At 38.2% G+C, this 22,572-nt stretch overlaps 1 protein-coding gene across 3 annotated transcripts in view; it reads left to right on the top strand.

Annotated features, from left to right (window-relative positions):
- Nucleotides 1–20,190, top strand: part of LOC134821066 (GTPase-activating protein and VPS9 domain-containing protein 1-like) — a 47,262-nt gene extending 27,072 nt beyond the window's left edge. For 2 of the 3 annotated variants that reach the window (XM_063831733.1, XM_063831734.1), the window contains exons 16-28: nucleotides 1,927–2,025; nucleotides 2,539–2,668; nucleotides 2,874–2,976; nucleotides 3,910–4,064; nucleotides 4,518–4,604; nucleotides 4,787–4,876; nucleotides 5,035–5,242; nucleotides 5,356–5,479; nucleotides 17,523–17,688; nucleotides 18,055–18,193; nucleotides 18,300–18,420; nucleotides 18,753–18,868; nucleotides 19,486–20,190. In XM_063831733.1, coding sequence (XP_063687803.1) covers nucleotides 1,927–2,025; nucleotides 2,539–2,668; nucleotides 2,874–2,976; nucleotides 3,910–4,064; nucleotides 4,518–4,604; nucleotides 4,787–4,876; nucleotides 5,035–5,242; nucleotides 5,356–5,479; nucleotides 17,523–17,688; nucleotides 18,055–18,193; nucleotides 18,300–18,420; nucleotides 18,753–18,868; nucleotides 19,486–19,569 — 1,622 coding nt within the window. In that variant the 3' untranslated portion in view covers nucleotides 19,570–20,190. Of the gene's footprint in view, nucleotides 1–1,926; nucleotides 2,026–2,172; nucleotides 2,227–2,538; nucleotides 2,669–2,873; nucleotides 2,977–3,909; nucleotides 4,065–4,517; nucleotides 4,605–4,786; nucleotides 4,877–5,034; nucleotides 5,243–5,355; nucleotides 5,480–17,522; nucleotides 17,689–18,054; nucleotides 18,194–18,299; nucleotides 18,421–18,752; nucleotides 18,869–19,485 lie in introns of all 3 variants that reach the window. The other variant, XM_063831732.1, reaches the window with a different exon arrangement.
- The last annotated feature ends 2,382 nt before the right edge of the window (nucleotides 20,191–22,572 follow it).

The raw sequence follows: 22,572 nt of genomic DNA on the forward strand, positions 1-22,572 counted from the left end.
TGATGTAATGTAGCTGATATAATGTAGCTGATATAATGTAGCTGATGTAATGTAGCTGATGTAATGTAGCTGATGTAATGTAGCTGATGTAATGTAGCTGATGTAATGTAGCTGATGTAATGTAGCTGATGTAATGTAGCTCATGTAATGTAGCTCATGTAATGTAGCTGATGTAATGTAGCTGATGTAATGTAGCTGATGTAATGTAGCTGATGTAATGTAGCTGATATAATGTAGCTGATGTAATGTAGCTGATGTAATGTAGCTGATATAATGTAGCTGATGTAATGTAGCTGATGTAATGTAGCTGATGTAATGTAGCTGATGTAATGTAGCTGATGTAATGTAGCTCATGTAATGTAGCTGATATAATGTAGCTGATGTAATGTAGCTGATGTAATGTAGCTGATGTAATGTAGCTGATGTAATGTAGCTGATGTAATGTAGCTGATGTAATGTAGCTGATATAATGTAGCTGATATAATGTAGCTGATGTAATGTAGCTGATATAATGTAGCTGATGTAATGTAGCTGATATAATGTAGCTGATGTAATGTAGCTGATGTAATGTAGCTGATGTAATGTAGCTGATATAATGTAGCTGATGTAATGTAGCTCATGTAATGTAGCTGATGTAATGTAGCTGATGTAATGTAGCTCATGTAATGTAGCTCATGAAATGTAGCTGATATAATGTAGCTGATGTAATGTAGCTGATGTAATGTAGCTGATGTAATGTAGCTGATATAATGTAGCTGATGTAATGTAGCTGATGTAATGTAGCTGATGTAATGTAGCTGATATAATGTAGCTGATGTAATGTAGCTCATGTAATGTAGCTGATGTAATGTAGCTGATGTAATGTAGCTCATGTAATGTAGCTCATGTAATGTAGCTGATATAATGTAGCTGATGTAATGTAGCTGATGTAATGTAGCTGATGTAATGTAGCTGATATAATGTAGCTGATGTAATGTAGCTGATGTAATGTAGCTGATATAATGTAGCTGATGTAATGTAGCTGATGTAATGTAGCTGATGTAATGTAGCTGATGTAATGTAGCTGATGTAATGTAGCTGATGTAATGTAGCTCATGTAATGTAGCTGATGTAATGTAGCTGATGTAATGTAGCTGATGTAATGTAGCTGATATAATGTAGCTGATGTAATGTAGCTGATGTAATGTAGCTGATATAATGTAGCTGATGTAATGTAGCTGATGTAATGTAGCTGATGTAATGTAGCTGATATAATGTAGCTGATGTAATGTAGCTGATGTAATGTAGCTGATATAATGTAGCTGATGTAATGTAGCTGATGTAATGTAGCTGATGTAATGTAGCTGATGTAATGTAGCTGATATAATGTAGCTGATGTAATGTAGCTGATGTAATGTAGCTGATGTAATGTAGCTGATGTAATGTAGCTGATGTAATGTAGCTGATGTAATGTAGCTGATGTAATGTAGCTGATGTAATGTAGCTGATGTAATGTAGCTCATGTAATGTAGCTCATGTAATGTAGCTCATGTAGCTATACTGTAGTAATAATACTGTACCTCATATATAACTCATATTTAAGATAATGATGTATTTAAAGAAAATGATGCAAAGAATTTCAAAGATCTTATCAACACCGGCTTTTTATGTGTATATAAGTACAGATTAAGTATTATATAGCTGATACAGTGTGTAGTGTGTACTGTGTACCATAGCTGATGTAATGTAGCTCCGTGGAACAGAAAATACCGAGGGATAGAATTCTAATCGAGCGTTTTGCAACAATATTTGTTGAACAACGTGTTCAGTTCATGTCCTAGATTATGAAAACGGAAGTAAGATACCTCCGCCTGATCCCACATGTTGGCTGTATTGTGTCTGTATATTACCTGTTGTTGTCTCTGTATATTACCTGTATATTACTAGGAGAGGAGAGTACAGGAGAGGAAGTGAGGACCCCTGTTGTGGAACAGAACGCCTTTAATCTGGACAACTTTGAAACTTCCACATCTGACTCTGCTATAGGTCTGTCACTGAATATTTTACTTTTTACTTGATGTATTTATCCTTACACATTGGATTGTAAAACTGTACTTTAAACTGGTTCCAGCTGAGTTACAATGATGTAGTAATATTACTTACCAGATAGATATATTAATACTAGTTTCACAGCTGCTATCACAGATGTCCAGTCCACAACCTCAATTAATGCTATATTAGATACAGGTTCCCTTCTTGTTAGTGTATTAATCAGGTTGCCTACTCGTTAGTGTATTAAGGGAGCTTGTATCAGTAGCTTGATATAGCACTGAGCGCTCTTTGTGATCTAATGTGCCTGATTTCAGATAGGTTGTTTTGTGTGATCCGATTGGATCTGTTTATCCAATTATAAGTAATTAACAATTGTTTTAATATTATGTATTGTACCATTAGCATTAGCTATTTGCCTTATACAGCATCATATATTATATGAATAAAGTGAACACAGGTTAATTAGCTAATAACAGGTTAATTAGTTATTACCCCCTCCCCCCCCAGGTTCAGTAGATAACAGATCTACAATACTACGAGTCAACATGAACAACAAAACAGGAGGCTTCTTCTACGAGCCTAGTCCCAGTCTTACTGATAGTGGTATACACGAGGGGTCCCTTCTTCGTAACAGCAGGTATTATAACTAGTATAAGTAACAACAGGTATTATTATAGTAACAACAGGTATTTCTGGGGCCATAACACGGCACCGGTAAAACATACAAATATCTTCTGTAAACACCATATTATCATAATATTATGAGATTAGATTAATGAGATTGTTTTGTTGTGTTTACACTATGTTGTGTTTAAAAGTGTTTAAAACCAGTGTCCTCCCAGCCATTGTAGTCTCAGCCGGTTGAGTGGTACAAATCTACAGGGACTCTCAATATCAGAACATGAGCTACCTATTGATATCATCTCATCGGAGTATGTGTATCAGGTTTGTAAAATAGATGTAATATCGTAATATAATTTTAATATCTTTTCTAAAGTTTACAGATGGATGGTTGAGGTGTGTAGTAAAACTAACACGGTGATATTATGTTTCATAATCACCAGTGTCCAGTAAGGAATAATAATCTACAGTTCTAGTAAGCTCACTGTGTCTTAGTACAACCTTATCTGAGATAACAATCTGTGTAACCCGAAACCTAAATACCTTGTATTTGTTACCGATAGTACATGCGGTATTCACAATACTGTGTAGATAGTACATGCGGTATTCACAATACTGTGTAGTGTGTACAGTTGTAATGTCCACCTTATCTTATTAACTCGCTACTCAATATGAAATGTTACTACCTAGAGTAATATATTGGCTTTGTATTTGCCGCTCTTTGTAATCCATCAAGTTCATTGGTAAAGATAGTTTGTTTTAAGATTGTGTATATTAACATGTGTATTCTGTATTAACATTTAACATGTGTTTTAAGATAACAAATAAGTAAGATAACAAATAAATAAGATAACAAATAAGTAAGATAACAAATAAATAAGATAACAAATAAGTAAGATAACAAATAAATAAGATAACAAATAAATAAGATAACAAATAAGTAAGATAACAAATAAGTAAGATAACAGATTAGTAAGATAACAAATAAGTAAGATAACAAATAAATAAGATAACAAATAAATAAGATAACAAATAAATAAGATAACAAATAAGTAAGATAACAAATAAGTAAGATAACAAATAAATAAGATAACAAATAAATAAGATAACAGATTAGTAAGATAACATATAAGTAAGATAACAAATAAGTAAGATAACAAATAAGTAAGACAACAAATAAGTAAGATAACAAATAAATAAGATAACAAATAAGTAAGATAACAAATAAGCACACCGCTAATCAGGACTCTATTTAAGAACCAGAACGTACAACCAGCAATGAGCGAAGATCAGATTCTGCAGAACGCCATCAACAAACTGAAGATAGCATTCTCCCTCTTTCCTCACTTTTACAAGTCCTATTACCCTAAGATAGGTGTATCTGCTCCTGCTACTACTATTGATCTTATCAGGTGGGATGTTTACTGTAGATACTGTATATCTAATATTAGTAAGTGATGTATTGTCTCTCTGTCACTGTCATTTTAACAAGTATATAGCATGTGTTCTTGTTATTATGGGGATATGTAATCACTATGTGATGAATGTTTAAAACTTATTTCCATGAATTTTATCTAAACTTATCTAGAAACTTATCTTAACAATGTTGCTGTTGCTGTTATCTTAACAATGTTGTTGTCGTTGTTATCTTAACAATGTTGTTGTTGTTGTTATCTTAACAATGTTGTTCTTGTTGTTATCTTAACAATGTTGTTCTTGTTGTTATCTTAACAATGTTGTTATTGTTGTTATCTTAACAATGTTGTTGTTGTTATCTTAACAATGTTGTTGTTGTTATTATCTTAACAATGTTGTTGTTGTTGTTATCTTAACAATGTTGTTGTTATCTTAACAATGTTGTTCAGTTTATCACCCTCATCGGGAGTGTCAGCATTAGTTGTTGATGATGACGTCACCTCCGAGCACAAGCAGCTACTAGAATACCTTCACAGGTAATATCACGTGACTTTCAACATTCAACTGGTCATTTATTATATTCAATTTCCTCTGATAAGAAACGTATCAAATACTAAAACAGATAAGAAAAATATCAAATTCTACTTTTATAAGAGTATAACATTCTTATCTTATATTCCCATTAACATTCCTATCTCACATTCCTATAATATTCCAGTGAGTACTCAGATGCAGGTGTACACAACAGTAAAAACTCTGTACAAATTGAACAAGCTATAATTGCACTCAAGCAAATACCTCCTAGATTGTAAGTAATAAATCACTAGAACATATTTATATTTACCACTCTGTGCCTTACCTTAGCTTACTAAATATCTGGTACTACATCTGTATTATGCATTACTTATCAGGCTTTCTTGTGGTAAAGTCCATAAAACGGGTCACCTAAACAATTGATTTCCTCAGATTACCGACTGTACTATCAAAGTTAGAAGAGTACAATACGGAACAATCCGACTACATCCACTACCTGATAGAGCGGAAGTGTGAACTGATGAGAGCTAAGGAGTTCCTAGCTAGGGTGCAAGCTGCTGTGGAGATTAAACACGACCTCTTCTTTCAAACACTGTCTACACTAGTTATTAGTAGCTTCCTCAAGACCTTTGATGATCAGGTTCGTAACAATTATATCTATTTGCGATCACTAGATTGAATTCCTATATTCGATTATAAAATTCAATTTACACTTGAACTTGTGCCGCGCTGTATTTAAATATGCCATTATAGATCAAAGAATATCGTCGTCGTTTTAAAGAACTTGTGATGGCTGACGAGAAGGCGGAGGTATATGACGAGTTTATTGACTTTGTTAGTGAGAAGATGAATGACGATTTCGCTATTCAAACCCTAGGTAAGATACTAAATCGAAGATATTTCGCGAAAGGTCAGTGATTTCCCCATAAAGCTGCCCGAGAAGGTGTTCTAGCGAAATTGTAAGAATGTCGCCCCGGTGTATTTCCCAGAATTGTAAGCAAATTGTAAGATCGCCTCGCATGCTGAAGGTCCGGGTTCGAATTAGGTCTCGGGCACTATTTTTCATCCGAACTGTGACAATGTATTGCAGAAATCTAATTACTCAAACATGATCCATGTCGGTAGATTGCTTGCCTGGACTATGAAAGTTTATCTGTTCAACATTTGGTTGGACAGCGCCAAAACCTCATTAGACTCCAGGTAAGAGGTGTTCTGGCGAAATTGTAACATTTGCCATTTTGTATCTGAACTGGGGCGACATTCGCTTACAATTCTGAGAATGAAACATCTACGAAGCTGCCCGGGATTTCACATAAGTTGTAGCGCGCGGTGACTTTTATAAATAGAAACAATCTGTAATTTCGCGCAATTGGTCATGTGATGTGCGCGGCGCACACGCTCACCTATTGCATGTAGTATAGCACCCGGCCATTTAATTCGTTGCATACTGCATAACTGCACGCATGTGCCCTGGATCAATCCTAAACCGTCGGCCGTCCTGCAGCTCCTTACAGCCGATTAGTTAACAGACAGGATGGACCTCCCTTAATTAACGGCATTACGAGTCCTTTTGTGTCATTTTGTAATAGCTACTCTGGTGAGGAATGTGGAACTGTTCTTGTTTTAGAACCCGTCCCCAATCTCGTATCGGAAAATGATTAAACTCAGGTCTGAGTGTGAATACGGGTGGTACCTGCAAGAGTGTTCATTAAGCATTTAGAGTTCTGTAAAACTGCAGTTACGATAATTGTGCTAGATTATTTTTAGTACATACCATAGAAAGTGTGACTTTTTTGAGAAATGATACAAAATATTATGAAGGAGCAGTTGCTAAAAACTCTTCATCACATTGTGTCACTAGGTGTCGAATTTATGCATACCAAATTTCAAGTCCCCATCAATTTTTGATTTCTCACAAATTGCTATTTTGTTGTGGTGCTAATTTAGGAACTTAAGCTTGCTGTAATTTAGGGGTCCCAAGAAAAAAATTTTCGAAATCAATATTTTAGCTATTTTTGACAGTAAAGAGTAATGTCTATCATCTGCTTTTGTTCCTATCAAAAAATTTTGTTCCTAGCCGAAGTTATCGCTGGTCAAAGGTCAGCGCTCATAAGTAATTGTATTGTGCGAGCGATTTTCTATCACGCGTAGTGAAAATCGAGTTTATCTGGCGTAGTGAAAATCGAGTCTAAAAATATTTTTTCTCCGACTGTTTTTGATTAATCACCCTGAAACTTTCAAAATATGTGTTAGGGATCATTTAGAAGAGATTGACCGGGCAGAATTTTGAGGAAGGTCTTTAAAACGTTTTTATTATATTTTGAAAATCTTGGACCTCAGCCATGAATAATGTCAATTTCAGACTAAAATATTTAATTTTTGGGAAGGGTGGCGTTTTTTGGAAGGTGCTTCACTATTAACCATATTTTTTATTACTATCATTAATTCAAATATATTTCCAACAAAATGTAGTTAAAAATAACTATGAAGTTTGATTTTGTAAAAAAATTACAGAAGTGGAAAAAAGTCACACTTTCTACGGTACACCCTGTATATACGATTGGTATCAGATCTATATCCCTACATGCTTCCAAAATTTGTAAAGCCGTAGTACATACATATCACATTACACCGGAGATTTCTATAGCGGAAACGAAAACGGACGAAGTAGACAAAAGTGTTCAAAAACTAAAGTTTGACCTCAAAAACTACTACAACAGTGCATTCTTTCGGGAAGACGGACAGCTGATTAAAGAAATTCACAAAATAGTCACTCAGTCAGAAGGATGGAATGGCGTGAGAACCGATGTCCCACCTGACTATTCCCCTAATGACGATGATTTATCACACACTCCACCCTACCAACCTCCCTCACCCTTTCGAGATCAAAGAACTCACAGTAGAGAAAACAACCTGCTGTCCCGAAGAAACAATGGATTCAGCATGACTTCCTCGGCCTCTCGAGCTCAGATCTCTACTCAAGCTCAGAACTCCAACTTTACCAGAACTCAGAACCTCAATTTCACCAGGACTCAGAACTCCGACTTCACCACTCGTCAAACCTCAGGATCCACCACACCCTCAAAAGTGTTCAAGACGACCCTCATCTCAGACTCAATCCTGAGACATGTCCAGGGTATGGACACCAAGAATGCTCTCGGAAAGAACCATGAATTGACCCTAATCAACAAGCGGGACACAGGTGGACTTAAAGACCAACATGTCAAAGACGAATTATTAAGAACACAACCTGATTTCATCTATGTTCACCTAGGAGTCAATGATGCCAACCAAAACTTCGACCTAAGGGTAAGTCTCGACAACATATTTCAATTTTCACTATTCGTAGAGGAATCCCTGATAGGTACAAAGTTATTCTTCTCAATGCCGCTAATGACATCTGACAATGAAGCGAACGCAAGGATTGGGGAGATAAGGGATGCAATTTGGGAATTTGTGACCGTAACTAATAAAAACGAACGCAAACCCTTCAAAGAGCGGTCTTTGTATTATAACCCCAACGCAAACTTCATGCATGATGATCATCTGATAGGAGAATATCACACGAACGATGGAGTCCACCTTTCAACAAGAGGCAAAGAGGTCATTCTAGGAAACTTCCGTCACAGCATCCATGAAATGACAAGACTGCTTCTCAACAAGCCAAAGAAAGTCCGTTCTACAGGGGGATTGGAACCTTCTCCTCTTAGTCGAATGTGATTACACTGACATAGATTCTCATTTATACACATTATACCATGACTAGAAACACAAAAAAAAATACACAGGTTTCAATTAATAAAAATAGCATAAAAATACTTTCTTGGAATATCCAATCGCCTTCATCAGTAGATGGGAGCAAATTTGAAATAGAATCATTTCAAAATGTTATCAAAGATCATGACATAGCCTGTCTTCAGGAAATTAGGAGAGAGGTTCACTTGGTAGGATATCGATCAATCTGCAACATAAGGAAAGACGGTAAATCAGGAGGTGTCGGTATCCTCATTAAAAATGAGCTTATTGAAGGGATTGAGTTTATCAAAAATACAGAGTGTTCAGACTACCTAGTTTGTCGACTAGACAAGGATTTCTTTAACCTATCAGAAGATACATTCATAGTTAACGTTTACATTAGACCATTTAATTCATCAGCCTCAAACCCGACTGACAATGGCAAAGATGCTCTAAAAAACATTGAAGACGTTGTGAACGAACTTCGGGAGGAGGGCGAAGTCATATTGTGTGGGGACTTTAACTCTCGTATAGGACAAAAAACGGGTATGATAAGAGAAGACTCAACCAACGTTGTTCCCTTACCAGACGATTATGAGCCTGACAACTTTCTCCCCCGAAACTCACTAGACTCTATCACAAATACTTACGGTACACACTTTCTTAACCTAGTCAAACATAACCAACTCACTATTCTGAATGGCCGTACCCTAGGAGATCTTGTAGGAAACTTCACAAGTATCCAAAAAAATGGGTGCAGCGTTATTGATTACATTGCAGTGACCAACTCCACAAAGATCAGAATCAACTACTTCAAAATCTTGACATTCACCGAGCATTCTGATCATAAGCCCCTCAGTACTGAATTACAATGCAATAGATTCGCGATCAACAAATGCGCCCCATTACAGGACACTTATCAGACAGCGCCAACCAGATACATTATCAACGAAGAGAACAAAGACGACTTTTTCGAAGCTCAGTCAGAAAATCTATCATTGACCTTAATCCATGAACTTCAATCGAACATCGACTTACTCACCAATCAAAATATTTTAGCAGACAATGACCGTAATTATGAAACTGAACTCAAAGACATTAACAAACGACTTTCAGAACACCTTCGCGACATGGCCTCGAAGTGTTTCAAACAAACCAAACCACCCAAAAAATCTCACACCTCAAACAAACCTTGGTTTAACTGGAAAACGAGATTAGGTAAAAGAGAATTTCGTAAAGCTACAGATGCAACCTCAAAATTCCCGTCAAACAACCTTATACGTGAAAACTATTATCTTGTCAAGGGTAGCTATAAGCGTTTGAAGAACTCTGCCAAAAACGAATTCTTCGCACGTATGAATGAGGACATAGAGGGGGGGAAAATTCTCAACTGGCAATCTTTCAAAAAACTAAAAAATCAGAAAAAGGAAACTTTAAATTTTGACAGTCATGATATGAATAGATTCGAGACTTTTTTTGGTAACCTATATTCTGATAACCACAAAACAATAAATGAAAATAAAAAAGTTTCTATGATTGATCAAGCTGACTTGATAAATCAAGGTGCAACTCATCCTGAGTCACTCAACTCCTTAATCACCAAAACAGAACTTGACTCTAGTATAAAATCCCTAAAAAATGGTAAAGCTTCCTCACTCGACATGATTAATAACGAAATTATAAAATCTCTGGACACCAATCATAAATTGATTATGTTGAACCTCTTCAACGCCTGCTTCTCACAAGGAATTTATCCCTGGAACGTCAGCATTATATCTCCACTTCATAAAAAGGGTAATAAATCAGATCCTGACAACTACCGTGCAGTTGCTGTCAGCAGTGTCATAGGAAAACTATTTTCAACTATTCTCTTAGAACGACTCATTCGCTTCCGCTCTGAAAACTGCCCTGATCCACCTAACCAACTAGGCTTCACAAAGAAAGCTCAAACATACGATCACATACTAACCATGAAAACTATAGCTTCAAAATATAAACTTTTGGGGAAACCTGTATATGCAGTATTTGTTGATTTTAAAAAAGCATTCGACTCAGTCTGCCGTCAAGCCCTTTTCCTCAAACTCGCAAAAAATGGCATAACTGGAAACTTCTACAATGTCCTCAAAAATATGTACTCAAACTCGTACGCTTACATAAAATTATCTGGTCACCTCAGTAAACGCTTCCAGATACGTAAAGGTACAGAACAAGGTCACCCACTCTCACCTGATCTTTTTAAAGTTTTTCTCAGTGATATGTCCTGCCTCCTAGATTTTCCAAATTGCCCCGTACTTTCAAATTTGACTGTTAGCCACCTACTGTGGGCGGATGACCTTATACTCCTTTCACTCGACCAGGAAACCACTCAAAAGCAACTTAATATTCTCGGTAATTTTTGTAAGGAGTGGGGCATTGAAATCAATGAACTCAAAACTCAAGCAGTCATCTTTGGTAAGAAAACGTTAAAACAGGACATACAAAACATCAAATTTACACTCAACGGATCTAATCTTGAAATTGTTGACAGTTATTGTTACCTTGGATTTGAACTTCATCAATCGGGTCAAGTACAGATCGCTCAACAAAACCTTAAAACCAAAGCAATGCGTGCATTTTTTGGCCTGAAAAGGGTTGTCATGCGTTCAAAGTTATCTTTTAAAGCACTCCTTACACTGTTCGACTCTCTCATCAAGCCCATTCTATTATATGGTGCTCCGATATGGACACCCACTAGTACGATCAATAAATCTCTTTGCAAAACGATTAACTCGACAGAAGCAACCGCTACTAACTTACTTAAAAAAATCAGCGCCTCTCTGCAAGAAAGAGTGCATATTTCATTCCTAAAATGGGCATTGGGAGTCCATCGTAAAGCATCAAATGTAGGTGTTTGGGGAGAAACAGGAAGAATTCCTTTGATTTATCAATCAATTCGCTTAACGTTAAATTACTTCAAAAGGCTAAATACAAAATCAAAGTCGAATTCGTTTGTCACTGCAGCCGTAAAAGAACAAAAATCACTAAACTTACCTTGGTATCGATACATAAAACCACTCCTTGAACTAGATGAAATTTACAAACTAGATCACGTAACTGCGCACCGAATTCTCAATACAAATGCAGCTAACAAAGCCGCGCCCAACCCTGTAAGTGATCACAAATTATTAAAAGACTCCCTCATAAATCAGTCAAATTTTAGTCAATCCATCAAACCACTATGCAGCAAAAAGTATAGAATTCCTAAAATCATCGAAGCTCTAACCAATCAATTCAAAAAATGTTGGCAATATCAAAAATCTACTTCTTCTAAACTCTCATTCTATCACTCAATCAAACACACCTTCAACCGAGAGCCCTACTTATACTTATGCAAAGGCTTTTCTCGTCGTTACAGTACCACAAAACTTAGAATCAGCGCACATGATCTCCATATTGAAAGAGGCAGATACTCCAACACACCCCGTGAGCAAAGACTATGTGGTTGGTGCCAATCAAGTATGGGCGTTGAGACCATCGAAGACGAGTCGCATGTTCTTTACATATGTGACTTGTATTCAAAACAGAGGTCGAAATTAGTCAAAAATCTTTCTCAAATGCCAATCATTGAAATAAGCAATGAAATCACCGACTCCAACAATATCAATGAAACAAATCTCAAAGATCATCTCATGGAAATTTTGTCTCCTTACTCAACTGTAATTCCTCAAAATCACCAGAGCCTCCATATTCACTGCCACCGCTCACTTGATATTCAACCAAACACCCCACAGTATACTCAATTTCAAGAAAGGCGCTCCTATGCTGTCAACTGTGTGTGCACTTTTTTCCTTCGCTGCTCCGAAGAGCGAAATAGCTTCACCGAAGATACGCGTCAGCGTAATTCAAATGCACGAAACTTAAACAATTTTACTATCAATTTGGTGAGAACCTCGCGAATTAGTCATAATTAAGACTCAAGGATAACCCTGGCCCTGACTTCAAGCAAAGATGATTGTTTTCATTAACTTCTGTAAACAATTATGACGGTCCATGATAATGGATCTATAATTTAATTTTAATCCTGTGTAATCCTGTGTAATCCTGTGTAATCCCGGAGCCTACACAGTGCAATCTCCTCCAGTCGATCTGCGCCGCGTATGTTTATATAAGCGCGTGGCGCAGACTTGAGGAAACCACACTCTGCAAGCTCGATCCAGTGCACTGCAACATGTACGTACTATGGCTTTATCTCCAACTTTCTGCACAATGTACTGGAATGTTTTGAAGAAGAAAAAAAGAAAAAAAAGAAAAAAAAAGAAAGTGATATATAAATAAAATCAGCGATTTAATGTTAGGAGTAGGACGGTAACTTTAATTCCCTGGTTTCTAAAGTCAGCTTTTTTTAAAAATTAATAAACTTAGAGTATGTAACGTCGATACCAAACCGATTATCGAGCGATGATAACTGAGTAGTTGATTCCTGGGTTGCGGAGTCATCCAGATGTTTCAGTCTTCGAATGTGGTTCTTGTTCAGTTCTGTCCATATTTCCTCGTGTTATGTTTAAAGTTTTAAGTGTCATGTTGTTCTCAAATTATTTGTTATCTAAGCTAGAACAAATTTAAACTTGAAACTATATTAAACTTGAAACTATATTAAACTTGAAACTATATTAAACTTGAAACTATGTTAAACTTGAAACTATATTAAACTTGAAACTATGTTGAACTTACTTATAAACATTATGCCTACTAAAACTCACATTCTGCCACAACTCGTTGAAAACGTTTATCTAGCTTCTCTACAGAGTTAACAATTAATAAACGTAGAATTACAGCTAGCGAGATCTGTTACATGTGTTGTTGGCATAAAGATGCCTCAAATGCGATAAATCGTTTAACTGAACCAGAGTTCTTATATTATTTTATCCGGACAAATAACAAGTACAGCAGCGATATAAGTTACAGCACCACCCAAGAACTGAGAACTAACGGGGGTAGAATGCCAACTCCAGCGTTTGATGAGGGTTTTATTGAGCCCCTTATCTCCGAGAACATGTAGTTAAGTTGTTTTTTTATCTATAAACTTTCAAACTGTTACACAAATACATCATTTTATTTCTAAGAAAATTCGCCAAATGACCAGTACATGCCTTGACAAGTGACCGAGTGTAAACAAAACACCAGTTGACCAGTAAACTGGTCTTACAATCAAACTTATTGAAGCTCAACCAATGAAGTCCAATTATCGGGTAAATTTTGTAAATGTACCAAATTTGGTGCATAAGTTTTTTTGGATACTTGGTTTATGGTAAAAATTGTGCTTTTATATACTTTTCACATCTCTTCCTATCATTCCCATAATTAATTTTACTGTCCATTTTATCAGAGAAAGAAGAGGCGTTTCTAATTAAAATTTTAAATTTGTATCAACGAAAGACAAAAATTACTCAAAGTACTCAGTCTCGCCATAAGTAACCGTGATCTCGGATACAGTCACTCCCTTGTAGACTCCTGAGATCGTAGCGTACCCGACACTTCCGTCAAAGTAAATCTTCTTAACACTGGCTGTGTAAGGAATGTCGGCTTTGTACTGAGTACCAGTGATAACAGCAGTTAGCTTGGACTTTGGCGGGAGATTCACATTCGCTTGGATGGTATCCTCATGTGTCTTGGTGGTTGTGTCACCAGTGGTGAATTCGGAGGTGGCAGAGGCACTGATCGTTATTGTCTGTCCTATCCCAATTAGAGGTGATCCAGCTGTAATTTCCATTGCGATCCCCAGTTGGATAGCTTGGCTGAATGTAAAGGAGCTCGACTCAGCGATGGAGTAGGATAAGGTCCTGGCAACAGAGCGTTCGATGTCTGAGTCGTTTTCCACGATGGTAGAACTCACCTTATCTGGGGCTGTCTGCTGTTTCTCCGCATCAAGATCATATTGCACGTTGGACATGATCATCTTCTCAACAGGCTTCTCAGCCCAGTAAGTAAGGGACTCCTTCTTCAGGAAGTAAGGATAGGTGGATAAGGAGCTGTAGCTAGCTTTGGCTCCAAACCCTCTTACTGACTGCAGGCTGCTAGAAGAAGCTCGAGCTTCAAAGATGGATACATCAGAATTTGCCCCACTTCCATGGTCCCTCCAGACGTACCCCCAGTTGCTGGATGATCCGTAAGTAGTGTAACTGCTGTCCACACAGTATACGTCTCCAAGTACAGGTTCACTGCCGGAAGTTGCAACATTTCCCAGAGCCACGTATCCACTGGGGCATTTTACTTTCCACAGCTGTACATCTTTGTCAGCTCCTGATCCTCCGTCGTTCCAGATCTTGGAGTATCCTGTCGGGGCCACGACTGAGTTGTCGTTAGCGTCTGTGGGTCTCAACAGGAACCCTATTTTGGGCTTGCTGTGTGAGGCAACAACAATATCTCCAAGAGGATAGTATCCGTCTTTAGATTCAGTCCTCCAGATCGAACAGTCAGCATCAGCTCCAGATCCAGCATCGTTCCAGATCATCTTCAGCTGTCCCATTTCGTACAAGTTCAGTGGTTTGTCCTCACCAGTAGGTAGACTCCACACATCCCTAACTTTGCTTTCGTCAGCTTTGAGGAGGTTAGCAGAAGAGGACGATGGCTTGGAGTATCCTGAGACACCGACAAACGTTCCGGCATCAAGTCCATAAGCGTCTCCGCCAGCCCTGATGATAGTCCACAAACTAAGATCAGAATTAGCACCCGAGCCCCGGTCGTTCCAAGTGTGTACTGTGTCTGCTCGTACAACATACTCGTTCTTAACACAGCAGTACTTACTGGAGTCAGGCTTGGCAGAGTGGCTGTTCACTGCAACTCCTCCAAGACAGGTGTATCCAGACGGGGCGTTCATCTTGTAGAAAGCAACATCAGAATGGGCACCACTTCCAGCATCCTTCCACACCAGAGAGAAACTGGAAGGGTTGACTAGAGCATCTGATTTCCTCTTTGAGACTAAAACTGCTTTAGAATAGGGTGAGCCATGGTGTCTAGTAACGACATCCCCAAGAGAGCAGAATTCGGACTGGTAGTTTTGAGCTCTCCACACTGCTCCGTCCATGTCAGCTTCAGAGCCTGAATCTCTCCAGATCAGTTGGTAGGCATCAGTGTACTTGTAGACTATATCCGGGTTAACTTGGTTCTGAGCTGCTGTGGCTGCTATCAGAGCTACTGCAAATAGGATCATCTTTGTTCTTCTGCAATCTGCAGTTGTGTTCTTGGAGTTGTGGCTTTGTCGAATGTGTGGTCCAAGCTTTGATCAGACTTTTTTATACCCACAAATAGGGGCGTTATCCTGGCAAAAGTATCCCTCTTTTGACAAGGTGTGAAACAGATGGTAGAGGTTATATCGGTAATTTCTATTGTTTGATAAATAAAATCCCCCGACGGTTGTTCTAGACAAGAGAAAGGTGTTGTCGGATCTCCCATTCTCCCACCTACGTGTTGTTTCAAGTATTTGCTAAAAAATTTACCATTATCGGCTAGAATGACTACAAAAGTATCAGCGGTTGACAAATATCTAACGCTTGTCAAGTAAAGATAACACCTTTCCTTTAAAGACGTTAAACTATTGTGATTCTATTAAAAGAAGTCATTGAAAAGACATAGACAAAGCTTTAAAAACTGTCGGCTGCGAATCAAGAGCTGAGACTTTGATTAACGTCATACCTCGGAACCGGTAACAAGTAGTTGTTTCCCCTCTAAATAAGTTTTACAAAGAGGAGGGCAGATGGCTCAAAGTTCTTTAGAGCATTGGTTCTTTGAACACTTATAAGAGAATTGTATTCAATAAATTGTCCTTACTTTCTTCAAATTAACTGGGACATTACAAGTCCAGAATACGTTGGTACGTAAGTTAATACTATTAAGTATGATTGGATTGAACTCAATGCTAATGGTTATGATTTTTGCAGAGAAAGCAGCACATGAAGATCAAATTTAAACTTATAGAAACAATCGACTAAAAAAGGGACCCGATAGGATTAAAGTAAACCCATTAAAACCACAAATTAGCTGACCTGGCCGGAAGAGGTCACGAAGTTTACAATTATCTGGGTCCTGAATCTAATCTTTGGAGCGGTACTGGGGTAGTCTGGTCCAGCCTCAATGTGCAGCTGGTATATTCTGTTCTCAAACGGACACCTAGGATGTCCAATGATGTGCAACTGTTCTTACTAGGTACTACATTTGAACTTGTTGCCCTGGCAACATTATTTACAATTATCACTGAGGTTTTGGACTTCGGAGGTTACAAATTAAGTCAGTAACTGAACTAGAATTCATATTCCGTTTCAACGGTGCCCAGCGTCTACTAAGAAACCATCACTTGTTCGCACATTTGACGTTAAGGTTCATACTTTTTACATGGATTCGATCATTATTTCATTCGTTTGACACAGTAAATTAACACGATAGCACTTATTGGTTGACGGTTGGCATGTCAAAACAAAGCCACCGTGTCGTTATTGTCACTTAGAAGTAATATATTAAATCTAAACTCTTCGTCCTCTTTGAACTGCCATCCTACCTACCTTCCTACCTGTCCACCTAGCTATGTCATCTAGTTACACTAGTTAAATTCAGCAGTGGTGGATGATATTCTAAGTGCATTATTTGGCTGTCATTTAAAGCTGCGTCTCGCAACAGGCAGGGTGTGATCAAGTTACTTATTGCATATTAAATTATCAATGCTGACATTTTATAGTCTAATGACTTAATGACAATAGAATCATACCGTGAGTCATGTAATAGCAAAATTACTCGCCAGGAAGGAAATATTTTCTATAATCTCTTGGTATATATGTAACTTTTGCACAATATGAATGGCCAGCGAGTTGGAGTATTCTCAAGGCAGCCACACCAAACAAATCATATATCTATAAAAACACTGCAGGAGTATGTCACCAATAGTGGTGATCACGCATACGATTGAAGCTGTAGCTCACCTTCATGATCAGCCTGAGAATATGTCCAAAAATATGCGGGTCTGCCAGCTGTGAGGCTAGCAGCACCCGCTTCATTTTCTTATTTTAAGATTACACATGAATATTCAGAATATGGTTCAGTCTTATTGTAAAATGGGTGAATCACTCCTACCTTACACACTGTATAATAGTGTAACTGTGTGTGTAACTGTATGTGTAACTACTAACTATGTATAGTGTAACTGTTTTCAATTGCAGCAATAAACCACGCGGGTTGTGACGAGAGAGAATGTGTATCTAACGACTGCACTGCAATGGAGAACCACAGAACTGAAGTTCTGAGACAAGCTGAGATTGGGTTCTTTAACGCAGTCTTCTCTTCCGCTTTCTTACCAAACGGAGAGGCTCAGAGGCAAAAAGACAAGTAAGTTAATGTACTTTCATAATAATTGACTTGCAACATCTACTTTGTTAATTCATAGAATCTAACAGGATTCTGCAATTCTTAGCAGTTGAAGAGACCGCAGGACCGCTACAGTGAGCTAACTCACAAGCCCAACTTTTAGCGTGTTCTGGGAGAGTCTAGATAACTTAGTAACCCCCGTAGTAATCTCCTAGTAACCACACTTAGTAACCTCCTAGTAACCATACTGGAGCTCACAACCCCAACTTTAAGTGTGGTCCGGGAGAGTCTAGATAACTTAGTAACCCTGGTAGTAACCTCCTAGTAACCAAACTTAGTAACCTCCTAGTAACCATACTGGAGCTAGCTCACAACCCCAACTTTCAGTGTGTTCCGGGAGAGTCTAGGAGAGCTAAGATCGGCAGCAACACTTGATCACCCTGACATACAAATCCCCGCAAAGTACCACAACGAGGCTCCCTGGTTACCTGCTCAGCGGCATCTTGCTCTTCTCCCTGCTCATAAGGTACCTTTCTCTTGCTTTTGTTGAATTATTCGAATATTATGCTCATGACATTTCTACACGATGATTGTATTAGAAAATGAGAATAACAGATGTGCATGTATCACAGAGCCCAAGTGGAAAGCTGACGTGTATAATGAACTGTGTGTTCACGATATTCAAGTTGCTGTTTGTGGGGGCTAGTGGGCTGACTATACTGGAGGGGCGTACTGACGACAGTGCTGTTCCAGGTATCTATACTTAGTAATCACCCTAGTAACCACTTAGTTACCACTTAGTTACCACTTAGTTACTATTTAGTTACCATTTAGTTACCACTTAGTAACAACTTGTAACCACTAAGTAGCCCCTTAGTAGCCCTTTAGTAGCCCCTTAGTGCCCCACTCCCGCTTAGTTTCACGGAAATTAGTTACTAGCATATCATTACTAGCATATCATCGCTGATTGCTCGATTAAATTATTTTTAAGCCACCGATTGGGGTATTTGGGGAACACATATTTGGGTAATTTACAAAATATAAATGTTAATAAATATAGTGTTTTAATGTAATGTTGATCACAGGAGCGGATGATCTGTTACCTGTCCTGATCTACGTTATAATCCACGCTAATCCTCCCAACCTCCTCTCTACTATAGACTATATAGACAACTTCACTCCTAGAGGAATCACCGGACAGGTAACCACTTAGTAACCACTTAGTAACCACTTAGTAACCACTTAGTAACCACTTAGTAACCACGTTATAATCCACGCTAATCCTCCCAACCTCCTCTCTACTATAGACTATATAGACAACTTCACTCCTAGAGGAATCACCGGACAGGTAACCACTTAGTAACCACTTAGTAACCACTTAGTAACCACTTAGTAACCACGTTATAATCCACGCTAATCCTCCCAACCTCCTCTCTACTATAGACTATATAGACAACTTCACTCCTAGAGGAATCACCGGACAGGTAACCACTTAGTAACCACTTAGTAACCACTTAGTAACCACTATAATATATATATATATATATATAGTATATATACTATAGTAGACTATATAGACAACTTCACTCCTAGAGGAATCACTGGACAGGTAAACTACTATCTTTGTAATTGTACTAGATGTGGCACTTTATCTGCTGGTCATTGTTATGAGAATTACTAGAAATTAGTTAATAAAATAATAATAATTAATGTTACAGGATCAGTACATGTTATTTAGTTAATAAAATAATAATAATTAATGTTACAGGATCAGTACATGTTATTTAGTTAATAAAATAATAATAATTAATGTTACAGGATCAGTACATGTTGATGCAGTTTAGGGGAGCTACAGAGTTCATAAAGTCCATGTTACACAAGAACCCTAGAGTAGTACGGTGAGGAGGAGCTACACAAGAACCCTAGTAACCACTTAGTAACCACTTAGTTACCACTGATAACCACTGGTAACGCTAGAGTAGTACGGCGAGGAGGAGCTACACAGTTACACAAGAATATACTTTTTACAGTCTGCACTCTATAGCATCACCTTTCTGTAGACAAACCTGTGGTCACTTCTTCTACACAGAATATTTAAGTTTACATGTGCATTAACCTGGAAACATGAACCCATTAGGTTTTTAATTCATTGAATCGTTGTCTGGTTCGATTGTATCAAATTTGTAACCTTCTGGGTTGGATTAGTGTTAGCATGTGTGTATGTAAATTGGAAAATACCTTTAGGACTTGGTTATGAGAATGCATGATTTTGTAGATCACGGTGTAATGATAAGTAAGTAGTATGTTGAAATTTGCGGAGGAAATATGTTGAGACCCCCAATTTGTTTGATACTCTGGGCTATTATTAAATTTCATGTGTTATCAAGGGTAATGTATCGTACTTCAATGTTAAGTTTTGATGATTTAAATTGAATGTGTACTTTCCTCAAAAATATGAAGCTGGATGAATTTTATTAATTTATGTTTGTGTTTGTTACCGTAATTGTTGACACTATTTTCTAACGGAGTGTATAAATTGTTGGGAGGGGACATCTCAAATTATCAGTCGATAAAAATAAAAATAATCTTCTGCGTTTTGCTTCAGCAATAAACCTGATTTAATTTAGGGACTATGCAGTTAGCTAATATGACAAAAAAGATTGTGGAATCTAGGAGTTTTTAGTAATTCACTATGTAAGACTAATGGCAATAAGAAGTTTAGTACTATACGAAGATCACCTGATCACCAACACCATTGTCCAGATGGTCGAAGTTTAACATCTTCAAAATATTTGCGAAAAAGTTCCCCTAAACACTGTTTATATGGATAATAATGTAATTGTAACATGAATTTTATTAACACTACGGCAAAAGTTAAGTAGATTTACCTTAATTCTCGAGCTTCTCTTAGTTTTTGCAACAAAGCAGTACAGAGCCTAATCTACTTAAGTAGTAGTACAGTCGTGTTGGTGTGATGTTTGTGGGGTACAGGTGCACTCCACAAGGTGCTCACAAGTAGACAGCACGTGACAACACCCTGAAAACACGTGACAACACATTTTATGTGGAGGGACGAGGTTTTATAAAAGCAGCCAACATTTCACATCAAGATCACTTCGAAATCGCACCCTACGACTACGAGTAGAATGAAAGTCCTTCTTACAACACTTTGCTTTGTGACAGTTAGTTTGGCAGCCCTTCCTGATCTTCCGAACTTCTCCGGACCTGATGAAGTTAATGAAGGAGGCGGGGAGTATGGGGGAGCTGAATCTGGAGCCTTCGGTGGCGCGCGCGAAAAGTGGCATGCAACGTATGTCAACAATTTCCCAGTCTCTGTGAAAGATACTGCTATATTGGCAAGATGCTCTGAAGTAGTTTACGTTTACATAAAATATCTTTGTATCACGCGGTGACCCCCACGGTCGCTTCACTATAGTGGGTGTCATCCGAATTGCAAGATTCGCGAGAAATCTTAGGTGCAACTGTACGAGAAGAACTCGCGTGCGCGAGATGATAGATTCAATACTTAATTGTTACCGCGTGTACGGTAGAGTTACATTTAGAAGGTTCTAGACTATTTGACGTTGAATGTTGACTTCTTCGATGATGTGATCACAATTAACAGAAAAGCTTAACCCTCAACTATTCACAATTTTTGAACTTGCAACTCTCTCTCTATCTTATTCTTACTTGCTTACTTACCCTGTAGCGTCTTCAGGGGGGGGGGGGGGGGAGCCGCGCACTTCGTGCGCGGCGGGTCATACAACGTATGACAAAAATATCTTGCTCTATCCAGAGCCCTCTCGATTGCACTTGCAGTATAAGTACCGTGGAACAAGCGCGTCACGCAGCACGCGTAGCACGTAGACTCATGGCTAGGTGAAGTAAAAACCCAAAACACGTAATGATTTTTTCCCGATCCATGACTCAAAGTGCCGAAGGCACAAAAGCTAGTCAAGGGACAAGGGTTAGCGAACGAGGTTTTTTTTGTATATGGTATGTTGCGTCCGTGCGAGCGAGCGTGCGTGCGTGCGTGCGTACGTACGTGTCGCCCACGTGTCTGCCTGCGCAAAGTTATTTTGCGCGATAATCTGAATTAAACAATTGTTGGGGCGCGGTGCTGAAATGTTCAAGTACATTGTTACGATCATATGATCAAAACACAAAACTTTGTAATGTTTTTAAAATGTTGCTAATTTCACCATGTACGCATCCCGCTAGGTACGGGACTAATTTGTAAGGGAATAATTTGGTAAGGGACTTAGGTAAGGGACTAATTTGTAATTGATAGCTAGCATAATATTATTATTTTGAGTTAGTATTATAGTTATACTATTTTTCACAGATCCGTGTCAGGTTGCATAAACAATAAACATATGGTTACATAGAAATTTAATTGACGCTGTCAATTCATGGCAGCTCGGCGCGGCACAGTAGTGCATCTCGCCGATCTAGTAACGCCGACACAGTAACGCATTGCGCTACAACATAAAAATATACACGATTTTCAAATTCAATATGGAATTATATCTATATCAACTGGGCGGCGCTCGGCCTGTCACTCCGCCGGATTTTCCTAATTCACTCGCCAGCGCGCTATGACGTGTTTTTAATGCCGTGATTTCATTGGTCACCTCTATACGGATACCGCGCATTATTTGTGACATGACATTCGAGCACAGTTTTGTTCACATAATTTGTTAACCGCTTACTGGGCCGCGCTCAGCCTGTCATTCCGCCAAATCTTTATTCGTTAATGAACATAATAGCCTGGGGTCTCAGGTAAGTCAACCGCGCGTGCAATAAACTCAATTTAAGCTCCGATTTGTGACCGAAATGGGCCATAATATGATTTAAGCAACGCATGGCCGGTAATTAGCTAATTGAATTTTAGGCATAAATTCA

The sequence above is a fragment of the Bolinopsis microptera genome, chromosome 9, assembly GCF_026151205.1.
Source record: "Bolinopsis microptera isolate Bmic1 chromosome 9, MBARI_Bmic_1.0, whole genome shotgun sequence".
Classification (NCBI taxonomy): domain Eukaryota; kingdom Metazoa; phylum Ctenophora; class Tentaculata; order Lobata; family Bolinopsidae; genus Bolinopsis; species Bolinopsis microptera.